Genomic DNA, 12,389 nt, shown 5'->3' with positions numbered 1-12,389 from the left:
AACAGTTTGCCAGCAGCTAAACAGGGCAGTAGTGAAACTTAAACAGTGGTTTAAATTTGTTTATACTGACATCCATAGAAATACCTCCACGTGTAACATTAGAATCATAAATGGATAGTATCCCCTCTACCTGAGGTATGCTCTGTAATGCATTAGGAAGAGGGATCATCAAGAAAAGACAAAAGAAAAAACACTTATTACATTCCCCAACAGTACTGTTAAGAGTATTTTGCCCCTTAAAAAAAAACCCTACAATGGCAGTAAAAGTAGAAGTATTTTGCAGAGCTGAATATCTTAACAGTGCATTCAAGATCAAGTTCTGATTTTACCAAAAAAATGGGAAAGAACCAGAACCAAATGGATGAAATATCAACAGGAAAGTTAAAAAAAGATGTGTTAGTGATCTAATGATAGTATTTCTTAGTCAAATGTAGGCTTAAATCTTTACTTAAGCCAAAATATTCACATCACACTGATCACAAGGTTTGACAAACAAAAAAACAAACAAGCAAACAGCATTCACTGACTGATGAATAAAGAATATGTAATAAAACCAGGAGAGTGATTACTCAATCCATAATTTGGTCAAGACCAACCAGAAGTATTCAAAAGAAAGAGATGGAGATAGCTATTCAAAGGAAATGGTAATCAAAAGACGATCTCTAACAGAAACAGGATCCAAGAGAAGAACCAAACTGAAAAACGGTAAGTTTATTATTTTACTGCAAGGAAAAGAGAAGGTTTTTCTTTTAGTTACCACTTCACTTTTACTCAGATGGAACTACTAAGCATTAAACTTTTCATGAGAGAAGTTTAGAGAGGAAAAAAATGAAATGGAATACAAAAGATTCTAAGCAATGCATATAAGCACCATAAGGAGAGCTGGACAGAAAAACAGATACCTCTCACTCTCACTAATCAGCCCAGAGATAAAGGCATATTCTCTGCTACAAAAGTGGCTGGGAGGGGTGGTAGTGACACACACAGAAATATGAAAACTCCAGTGAACAAATTTAATCTCTGAAGTTTAGTTCCACACCCACTGTACCTCATTCTGTAAGAGAAAAACAAACAAACAAAAAATCCCCAAGCCCCATACACCTTTGAAAGGAAGGCTTATTCTTCTAATATCACTGAACAGAAAAGGAGGCAAATTTTTAATAAACGATTACCTTGAGGTTCACTTTCTCCAGATTCTTTTTTTAATTGTTTCGGTGGTTTAGGAGCTGTAAGATACTTTACTGGAGAGCTTTCTGGACTTGATTCCAAATGCAAACTAAAGTTCTATGTAAAACAGAAAACATTAGATTTAAATAATAATTAAAAAAACAAGAACAGCTATTTAATGTCTCTGACCTATTAACTAAACCACTCAGTTAATTAAGTATTAAAATTTTGAATACAGCATCAATTTTCCAATTCCTACATCATTTTAAGTAAAGAAAATGGTATTGATTACCTAGCCTATACTGAAGTTTGTGATATTTATTTAGAAGAAAAAAAAAAAAAAGCAGATTTTTTCATTTTATATGTAAAGTTGTAGGAGAACTTTCTAAAGAACTCCTTTGCCTATAAGATCCTAAATTTTAATAGAAGCTTATCCAGGGAGAGAATACTTTCCCCTCTCATTTCTTTTAATACCATTTTTCAGAACAGAATACCTATGCAAGCTTAAAGTGTCAAAAAGTGTCATCAAAAGGTGTCCATATGGATCTGTACAACCTCTGACTCCAGCAGGAAATTTTAACCATCAACATTTAGTTAACTACTGAACTTCAGAAGATGGAATAGATTAATTTTCCAGCTTACTGTCAACCCTCCTATGATAATGCACCAAACCTATTAAGGGGTCCTGTACAAAACTTAAGTTACTGTAAGATAAAGTCATTGTTGAAACAAACCTTTTGAGCACAGCACTCTCAGAAAACAGAACAGATTTAGAACATCCTCCCACCATACACCATAATTAAAATGCCTTACCTCATCTGGTGTCGGCTCAGAGAAATGTTTTGTCAAATTACGCAACAAACCATTTTCCACACCTCTCTTTGTGGGTTCTTTTATTTCTAATGTCACTTCTTTAGCTCCAGCTCCTTCAAATGATGTGTCTGATTTCTCCTGCACACAAGTTGCGCTTTCATTCTCAGGCAGTCTTATTACTGACAACTTGCCTTGTGCGTTGGAAAGTTGTGCTTCTGTAGCTATTTGACTTGCCTCTGAAACTGTAGGGCAATCTTTTAACAAAGAAAGCTTGGGGACATTTGCAGAATTTAAGTTACTTTGCTTCATGTTATTAGCTTTCATTAATTTAATTTTGGTCCATTTAGAGTTTTTGTTTGAGGAGCTATTTCTACCATTCAGAGTACATTTGACAGGCATTCCTTTTTTGCTAGGGAAAAAACGTTTGCATTGAGTACTCTGACTAAGTTCTTTCTGAATAGGCATTTCATTTTGTTGCAGCTGTACTTCTCCATGCTTTTCTTCTGTTTTTCTACACTCAGCATTAGGGGAATCTTTTTTCACCTCTACTGTATCTGATTCAATCTCACCTGCAATTTCTTCGCAAAGTTCAAGAATGCTTACCCTTTTGGATTTCACATCATTCTCTGGTTGATCAGCTAGATCTGTTTCACTTACAGATGGCTGTGAAACCCTTTTTGTTTTTATACTGTTTTTTATGTTTTGATGCATTTGTTGTTTTTCTTTATTTACTGTCTTAGAGTCTGGCTTAAGAGAACCCATTTCCACTTTCTTTACATTGCTAGAAATTGGAGAAACAAGATCCGTTTGTTCTTTCTTAACTTCCTCAAGACTGTGATCAAGAAACAACGGTGTCCCTTGAAGGTTATGTTGAAAGCTGATGGAATCATCATTTTTATTGTCTGCTTTACATCTTTTCTCTTTCAGAGAGCTGGTCACTTCTACGTTTATTTCTTTATCTTCATTTTTACTGCTTGGCTTTATTTTCATGTTTTTTTGTTCTGTTTTCTCTTTAGCAGGTTTAAGTACTTTTGCTCCAATACTGTTAACGTGTCTTTTTGCCTGGCTGCTTTGTTTAACTTCCAAAGCTTTTTCTTCTTTAACTTCTCTATTACGCAAGGATCTTGCTGGTACATGCATTAACTGCTGCAGTCTCTGTGATCTCCTCATTACTGGCTCATTTGGTGCAATTATGCATTTTGACTTAGGAATTTCTTGCACTGATTTCTTCTGGCATACCTCCTTATTTTTTATAAATTTAGGCTGCTGTTGGATCTTTTTGTCAGCTGTTGTTTTATTACTTGAGTTGAATCCTGATGATCTCGTAGTCATGCGTGTTCCTAATTCAGGTTCACTTGTGTTGTCACTGAAAGATTCAAACAATTATTTTTCAGCCCTAAGAAATTAGAATTTGTCATAAAAGTCTCCTCATTCTGACTAACCCTTGCCCTTAAACTTTTACCAGATTTTACACCTTTAATGTTCATAGAAGAATTATTTTCTTTCAAATCAGTCTAAGAAGACTTCACTTCCACCTCACTGCTCTTAAGTCTAGTTCTTAATGGTTTCCTTTATATATTGCAAGACTGAACTATGAGTCTCAGATGAACACTTTTTAACATCTCAAGCAGTTTTTAATTTTTGAGACTTCCTGCTTTCAACTTAAATATTAGCTTATAAAGCATTAGATTTGCTTTGCCCTTCATAACCTGTTTTGTAGGAAGCCTTTTTGGATTTCAAGACATTAACATGGTTCCAGAGAAAGATCATGTACAAGATACCATACTTAATGATTTTAAGGCTGATCTTCTCACTGGTACTATTTAACTGTATCTTTAACTCACACTCACTCTGCTTAGATTGTTTCTGCACTAATATAGTCTAGGATGATAACCTAGAACTTCTTTTTTTTGGGTCACTAACCTGTTTGATTTGACTGAGGTTTTGAGTACCATTTTCTCCTGCACTGTGCATTGATTTGACTTTGATTTATTTGAGACATTTTTTGTATCTGACACCTCTTTTTCCTTCTTTGCTGATGATGGCTTGCTGTTCTTATCCAGCTTTGGACGTTTAGCAGAAGGCTCCACTAACGCAGACTTCCTTTTCTGAGCTGCCATTTCTGTAAAACACAATTGACCCAGCTTTTACAGTCTTTATCAGCTGTTGTTATAACATCAGTCAATATAATTGAAAATTTGCCCATTTTATAAAGTAAGGTAATTGATATTCACTTTTCCTTTTACAGCCAGACCCTGCCAACTATGATCAGAAAACAAATCACTACAGCACTCTTAAAAACAAACAAACAAAAAAACCCGCCTACATTTATTTTACTTACAGGTTTTTACAAGAGGCAATCGATGTTTAGGCCAAAGTAACTTATCAAGGTGTGCCAAAAGCATTCCTTATGAATATGTTTATGAACAGGACGTTTCATGCCACCTATAAGGAATATAAAATGTTCACAGAATATTTAGATGCAGTAAACACTTTGTTTTATAACCTTCCTTCTCAGCCTCTGCATTTAGCGTTCCCACCCTCTTCCATCTCTTCAAACAATGCTCATCTTTAAAGTTTTTTTGATAATCAATTAAAAAAAAAAAACCTACAAATTTTATTTCCATACCCAACAATTTTTGCCATTTTGCTATCTAAGCCTCTTTTACCTTTCAAAAAGAGATAAGATATAGTATCATTTCAAAGGAAGTTTCTGTGCCTTTTACAGTTTTCCAGAAAAGAGTATGCTGCTCTTTTCCATAGCCTGCAAACAGTGCGACAGCTATCGATCCTGTACCTCACAGCAACAGTGAATAAATCCATTGGATTCTACTAAGTTTTGTGTATGTTATTACAGAACTTCATGGACATCAGCAGCTGCCTATAACTGTTGCTTCTAATACCACTCAAGCTACAAATCAGAGGTGGAAAGCCTGGAAAGTAGCATTTTTGAAACATTTGACTTAGGTAAGTAGAGAAGATGATGTCTTGAAGAAAACTGAAATAATGTTAATTATGCAAATGTTAATCTGCACAAGAGTCCTAAAATTAGCAGAGATTCTCAACAGAAAGTCATCAGACATTCTGTTGATCATACCTTTCACATCCACTTGTGGCTTCTGGTACTTTCAAGTTTCTTATTCAAAGATGCCACTGTTGTATTATAGTGTAAGCAATCATTGTTCAGTAAAGTTGTAATGTTATCTTTTAAAAATTAATTTTATTGGAAGACTCAGTGCTCAGAATTTCCGTATCACCTTTTTAGGTCAAGAATTGTATGTTAATTTTTTCCACAGACAGCCTGACAAAGAAAAATTTCTGTAACTAAATTATATTAATTCTCAACCTTAACTCATCCGATGTTAAACTTGACAGATTTTAAGGTCAAACAGGAACTTTAAATTACCTGGTATGACCAGTTGTATAACATAGGCCAGATATTTCCATTCTATAAAACCTACATGGAACCTATCAGTACCGACAAATGTATACGTATTTCTCCCACAGTATGAAAGATAGTTACATTAAACTTCTACATTAAACTTTTACATTTTCCACTTGGATAATGAATAATTATTTAAGAGCTATGTGTTTTTTCCCATTCTTTGGGCCTTAAAATTGCCCTTAAACATATTTTCTTTGTTTATCCAACCTTTTATGAAGACACTTCTAACCATGCAAATCAGATTAGGCTCAAATTCTGAACAGCAATGCTGTCTTCTTCCCTGGAAGAAGCTGCATGAGGAGGGTGTCAGGTTTGGGATGGAGTGAAAGAACTCATACAGAAAAAGAAATCTCTAATTGCACTTTTTGTAGTTAATGAAAAATTTTACGCCTCTCCCTAAGGGGCAGATAGCAGAACTGGCAGGACCTTACTTCTAATGCCTCATGAGCTCTATGACATGTAGTAAGGCAATGGATTTCCACCAGTGAAAGATTATCAATCACAGCCACAGTACAGCCACCTTAAGTTTTCCATTCACTTTGAAAGTAACAGCTACAGTCGCTGAGTGAGACTACAGCCTGTTATACTCTGTTCACAACATACCATTGAGTCTCATCATTTGAAAACTACACAGCACATATGGTATACAACCAGACCTTCTTGTTTTTTCCCAGCCATATACAGACATCACTATCACTCTTATCCCTGTGATAAGGTATACTCAAGAAAGACTTTCAAGAACAAATCAGAGAAGATAATTCTTTACTTGCCAGTATTGCTTCCTGGACACTGACAAATACACCCCTCTCACACAAACAGAATTACCTCCTTAATTGTCATTTCCATCCTAGTTTTACTTTTTGCAGCAGAACAAGGACTTTTCTAAACATTCAAAAAAGGGACAGTTTCTGTCCTGAAGAAGTCCACTCTAATAAAATCCAGATTATAGAAAGAAGGAAAGACACAGAAAAAATGGAAGAACAAACTACACACTAATCAAAGGTTTTGGTGCAAGAAGCAGAGGGAAAAACAGAACCACACAACTCCCAAAGCCTCAAATTCTCAAAGCAGGGATGAGCCCCAGGTCTCTGATGAGACTGAGGGCCCACCTGCTTGACAGAGCCTTGGGGTCTCATGCACGAACTTCCCAGCCGACTGCCACTCCAGAACCACACACTCCCCATGCTTTCACTCTCAGGAGAGAGCCCACGACGAAACTCAAGAAGAAGGAAGAAAAGGGAAGGCCTCCATGCGCGGCCCACTGTCATCTGCTTTAGCGCCTCACCGTGACAACCCCTCTGGAGCAAGGCCTGGCAGGGAGCCCCTAAACCTGGCCAGGCTTCCCTCAGGCCAAGGCAAGCGCCACGGAGGGGCAAAGGCGGCGGCTGCGGAGAAGACGAAACCGCGCACTGCAGGGCGGCCCCCCCCCCCCGCCAGCTCCCACTCGTGAGGGCTCGGGAAGAGGTTTATCGCGCCTTCACTCTCGCAGCTATCGCAGAGACGGTGGCGGCCGCGGCAGAGAGGCAGCCAGGCCCGAGTCCGGGCCCTGCCCGGCGAGGCAGGCCCGAGGAGGAGACGCCGGCCTCTCGGCCCCGAGGCGGGGGAGAAGGCACTCTGCGCGCGAGGAGCCGTTACCGGCGACGGAGCGACATGACGAGGCGCTGACGGGAGCCGTTGGCATATAGGGCGGGGGGGGGGGAGAGGAAGCGCACCCGAAACTCCCCCCCTCCCCAGCGCGAGGCGACCGTTTACCTCGCGCGAGTGTCAGCGACGTGCCGGCGGCGCGAGCCGCCCTCCGCGCCCCGCTCGCTCGCCAGCTGCTGAAGGGGAGGGGGGAGGGGGGAGGAGGGAGAGGGGAGGAGAGGAGAGGAGAGGACGGGGCGGAGCGGAGCGGAGGCGCGCGCCGGGGGGAGGACGGAGAGCGCGCGCGCGCGGGGCGTAAGAGGAAGGGAGGGGGGAGCGGAGGCGCGCGTGCAAGGCTGCGGCGCGAGGTCAGCGCGGCTCGTGCTCCCTTCCCATGTCACTCGGCGGCGGCCAGCCGAAGCCCCAAACCCGCTCACATCCGGGCACTGGGGCCTCCCCCTCCCCTCGGAGCCGCCACACTTCCGGCAGGCAGTGGCCGTTGAGCCGTCCGCGCATGCGCAGCGGGACGCCGCTGGCAAACGGCCGGCGAGAGGGGTGGGGCGGCTCCTGCCGGGCGCGGGCGGAGCCGCTCCTCACCCGCGGCCGCAGCGGCCCGCCCCCGGCGCCGTTTATCCCTGAGGCGGAGCCGGCTCGCAGCGGCTCGGGCCCAAGTGAACTGTTCAGCCCCGTCTTTCCTTAGCGAGGGGCAGCGGCGCTGCGGGGCGCCGTGCCGCGGTGGCGCAGTGCTGCCTGTGTGAGCAGGCGGGCTGTGGTGTCCCGGGCCGCCCCCGCCCCGCATCGCCGCGGACGCCCGCAATGAGCTGCAAAGTTAAAATTTTCCAAAGTCATACGCTTCCTGGTAATGGTGGTGTTACAGCAGTACGCGGTCGCAGCAGCGTTTCCTAAGTGCTTGTGCGCTGCTCCTCACAAATACCGATCTGTACCTTTGGAAATTAAAGATACATTTTGGTGTTTACTCCAGTTTTCTTGCAGATCAGCTTTGCTTTAGGTGCACAGACGCAAGCAGGTCTTACTAACCCAGGTGTGGGAGCTGGAGTGTGAAAGGAGGGGTGCTTGCCTGCGTCTCGGAGCCTGAACCAAAGAGCCCTGCTGGCCTCGGCCTGCTCTGGTGCGTTGTATGCATCACTGCCGGCTCCCCGAGCAGTGAGTTTGCTCTGTGAATTGCCAGTTTGAGTCCAGTGAGGTTTATTTTCTCAGGCTTAGTAGTAACACAGCAGATGCCAGCTAACTTTCATGTCCTGTGCTGTGTTTCACAACCCACCCTGTAACATAATCATATATTTGTTTCTGAATTTTTCCATTATCCAGGTTACTTTGGTCCTTATGACTCTGGATAATGGATTTGCACCTCGCCTGTCTTTAAGCTGTGGATTCGTTGCCTCAGGTATTTCCAAGTCTGAGGTTAAGTCTGCAGTAGCAAGTAATAAGATCTGAGTGACAGAGCTGGGCTCTGACATCTGTGGCAGACAGGTCAGTCCAGACCAGCTTTAGTCAGGTCCTGGGGATGCAGTGACTGCTGAGGCTGGAGCATGTTAGGTATTCCCTGGGTCTGATTTCATTCAAAAGGAATCCAGTTTGCACGCTCCAAGACCAACGCATGACAGGTGGGGTCAGTCAGGAAATTTGCCTCAAAAGGGTACTCCTGATCCAAACTAGAGGAGTAATGTAGTGCTACGCAGACACATACCTAGTGCACTCAAGCCATATTACCAAACTAGTGCTCACCTGAAGTTGTCCTACCTGAAATGCGTATAGTATGCAACTTTGCTCTGTATATCCAACTCCTTTTGGTCTGTTCTACTTAATATAGATGCAATCTCAGTTTATTTGACAAATTGATGTAGTAATGTATAATGATACATTAGAATGATTGGAAAACAGTATGATAAACCTTGGCATTAGCTAACCAATAAATGAGCTTGAAAGATCTTGAAAAGAATTTTCTTGAATGGCAGCACGTGAGAGTGTTTCTCACATAGATTTCTGATACCTGTACAAATTTCTGGTAACTGTACAGTTTGCTGATCTAACAGACAGAGACCACATAAGTAATTTAATACTTATAAGCTACACAGAGTAAACTTTCTGCAAATGTTCCTTTGTTAATGTCTTAAGTATTTAAAAAAGTAGTTATTTTGATTTTTTATAATAACTTTTTTAGTTTTTTATAATTTCCCAAACATTTTATTGTTACTCTATACCTATTACATTTACTAATTGTTGGAAAGGGCAGTCAAGTTGCTGAATACAGTAAAATTTCTATATAGAGATTAAATCTCCTTGAGACTTTTTGTCGTACCTGTAAATTTTTATTTGTCATTTTATTAACTGAAACAAGGAGCTGCCTTCCTTGATAAATCGTCTTTCTAGACACACTTCATTGAAGCACAGTTTGTCCTAGACAAATGGAAATTTTCAGCAGCTGCAGTTTTTGAAATAGCTGATAGCAGGAAATGTTATTTATAACTCCCTATAACAGCTCCTCTTTAATGCTTGATAATCTGCTGTGACTTTACAGTGAATGCAGCAACATGTGGTCTCCTGCTCTCCTACAGTAACCTACAGAATACTTTCCAGATGAAAGATACTTTAATCACTGGGTTGCCTGTAACTTTCCTGGAGGATGATAAAAGCATTTCCTTATGTTCTTGCTAACTTTGTAAATTGAACATGATGTTTTCCCATCCCTCTTTTTTAGGGACATGAAGCAAGTAAAGCTAGATTTTCTCACAGCCTTCTATTGTACCGGGATGAACAGCAAGGATGTTCTAAACAAGAAAGCATTCTTAAATTCCAAAACTTGGGAAAAACCAATTCACGGGATAGAAGAATACGAGTAAACTTCTGACTTTTCACAGAAGGTGGCAGCATTCTGAAGCACTGATTACACTGTGAAAGTGTTAGCAAACGTCACTTACTCTACTGAAAGAACATAAACTTTTCAAAATTTACTCTCCTCAAAAGTTGCGATGAGTGTGAACAGGAGTGCTCAGGCATGGATTTACTGGGGAACTGAGAGGCTTGGGGAGGGAGGAGAAGCTGCATTCACCTAGGTGAAGCATGTGGATAGAGCAGATGTCACCCCCAAAAGATTTTGTGTTAATTTAGTCTTGTTTATCAATTGTAAGTGTAATACTGGTGAAGTGCCTGTTGGCTGCAGCTACATGAAAAAGTGACTTGCTTCTAGGTTTTGCCTTTTCTCACAGGAGCAACAACTCAACTGATATATGGATCATCTCACTCCTTGTAGTGAAAGTCCTTGTTGGGATACAGTCTCAGGAGATGCAATGACGTTGTGTAACAGCTGACTGCCACCAAAAAGGGGAACTCTTTCCCTGCTGTTTTCTCCCATTTCTTTCCACGCTCTCAGCTTGTGCTCCAACTCCTTACCTCATGCCAGCCTCTCTCTAACACCTGCTGGACCCCTCTCAGCAAGCAAATTTAACTCATTGAGTTGGCAAAAAGCTAACCCAGTGGAAAAATGGGATCCTCTGCCAGAGAAAGAAGAGCTGAGGGCCATACGACTAGAATCAGGCAGTATAAGAAAGGACAAAGGAGGAGGAAGAGGGAAGCAAGCCTTCCCCTTTTGGCATCAGGGAGCTGTTAACATTGGCTCAGCTGCTTGCGAAAGTGCAGTCTTAGGGCAGGCTACATAGTTAGGGGATTGAGCTCTTGATCCCAAGCTCAGCCACAGCAGTCCTGCTAAGGCACAGATCTTGCAGCCCTGTTTGGCATGCTAACACACACTGAACTTGCCATACTGGTAGTTAGGTATCTCATCTGAGCAAGGAAGTGGTGAATGACAAACCAGTAGGTAGCAGCTGCTTAAACCTCTCAGCTGTAATTAACCCCCCTGAGAGCACTCCTAGTGCATCAGAAGACTCAGATTGGCTAAGGCCACATAGGAAGCTGATTTAAACTATTGGTTTTCTTACTATGGGCTGGGCACTCACTAAATGTGTAGATCCTTTAAGGGGCTGGAAAAGCAGCTGAGACTGTATAGGGCCGTGATTCCCACCCATCCAGCAGATTCAAAAAGCTGCCCTACCCCCATCCAGGAAGAAGGGAGAGGCTGGGTTCTTGCCTCTCCAGTAGAAAAAAAGACAGGAAAATTGGATCCCATGGAGGAAGAGGTTTGCCAATGAAGGCAGAGCTGTTGGCTTTTGTGGCCGCTGGTACGTTTGGCAGATTTTTCCTTTTCTTCTGTTGGAATGAAAATTAAAAAAAAATAATAATTGGGATATTCTACAGCAGATTGACTGCAGGAGTAATTTTCCTGGGTGGCAAGAAGCACCACTAACCTACCCTGGGGAGAGGATTCAGCACATGTGTTGGAGGTGTGTGGAGACCCCAGGGAGATTCTCTTGGGCTTTTATACCTTCCTTCTTTCTTCTTCCTGGTCTTTAGCATTATAAGGCTCTCTTTAACCAGCTGGCATCCTGGGGTGAGAACCATAGCACGTGGCTCAAGCTGAAGTGCGCTCTGTGTGTGGCAGCAACTGCATGGCTGGGCGAACAGAGGTTTCCTCTCCTTTCCCAGGGTAATGGTGCATTGAGCTGAGCTGCCTGGGAAGAACATGGTGTACTTGTTCATTAGCACCACAAGAAGGACTAAAATACTTCTTCCTTGTGGATCTGAGCCATTGGTATGACCCAGGTAGCCACAGGAGCTGTAGGTGGTAGAGGCAGTTCCCCTAGGAAATTTCTGTGCAGGCGGGAGGGTAGGGACTGGTTTGTGCCCTCGTTGCCTGGAGTTAAAGAGCTTTGCAGGGTTTCTGGCTAATGCAGGGGACCCTTGGTGAAAGCGTGTGTGTGGGTTGGGTGTTTTGTTTTGCTTTGGTTTGCCCTTTTTTTTTGGCAGGGAAGTGAGTATTACCTGGACTTGGAGTTGTCCAGTTTGCTCACATGTTGAGTGTGAGAGCCTTTTTGGGGGGAAAGAGGAGAGAGAGGAGTGTAGATAGCTACATCTGGAGGGAAGGCTGGCAGCTGGTTTACAAGGATCTGGGGCCAGGCCAGACAGTGACTATGTATGTATATAAATGGTGCATAGTGGACCAGACAATTACAGGAAAGGTGAAGGCGGGCATTATCTGAAACATTTGGGAACTGCTGAGATAAGCAAGCTTCCGCACATTGTTGACTGCAAGGGCTCAAACAACTGGCTATGGGGGTCTCAGGTGGAAAAGGCAACTTGCAGTTGAGAGCAGGTAAGGAGCTAAACCACCTTCCTAAACCATGTTTTGGGAGTAATTCTTGAAAATTCTGATCTCTCTGTAGTAGTTGGTCTACTCAGCGTGACCACGCTCTGGAGCTTCCAGTAC

The 12,389-nt window shown here is 42.5% G+C and overlaps 1 protein-coding gene across 6 annotated transcripts in view; it reads right to left on the bottom strand.

Annotated features, from left to right (window-relative positions):
- The window catches only part of ESCO1 (establishment of sister chromatid cohesion N-acetyltransferase 1), a 40,560-nt gene extending 33,310 nt beyond the window's left edge, over nucleotides 1-7,250 (bottom strand). For 4 of the 6 annotated variants that reach the window (XM_067290655.1, XM_067290659.1, XM_067290660.1 and 1 more), the window contains exons 1-5: nucleotides 7,178-7,250; nucleotides 4,322-4,425; nucleotides 3,904-4,102; nucleotides 1,981-3,346; nucleotides 1,173-1,284 (exon numbers count right to left, since the gene is read on the bottom strand). In XM_067290655.1, the coding sequence (XP_067146756.1) occupies nucleotides 1,173-1,284; nucleotides 1,981-3,346; nucleotides 3,904-4,100 (1,675 nt within the window). In that variant the 5' untranslated portion in view covers nucleotides 4,101-4,102; nucleotides 4,322-4,425; nucleotides 7,178-7,250. Of the gene's footprint in view, nucleotides 1-1,172; nucleotides 1,285-1,980; nucleotides 3,347-3,903; nucleotides 4,103-4,321; nucleotides 4,426-5,077; nucleotides 5,369-6,710; nucleotides 6,838-7,177 lie in introns of those variants that run through there. The other 2 variants (XM_067290657.1, XM_067290658.1) reach the window with 2 other exon arrangements.
- Between the last annotated feature and the right edge of the window lie 5,139 nt (nucleotides 7,251-12,389).

This window comes from Apteryx mantelli, chromosome 2 (genome assembly GCF_036417845.1).
Source record: "Apteryx mantelli isolate bAptMan1 chromosome 2, bAptMan1.hap1, whole genome shotgun sequence".
Taxonomy (NCBI): domain Eukaryota; kingdom Metazoa; phylum Chordata; class Aves; order Apterygiformes; family Apterygidae; genus Apteryx; species Apteryx mantelli.
Note: the sequence above shows the minus strand (reverse complement) of the source record. Positions and strands in the feature narration are given on the sequence as shown.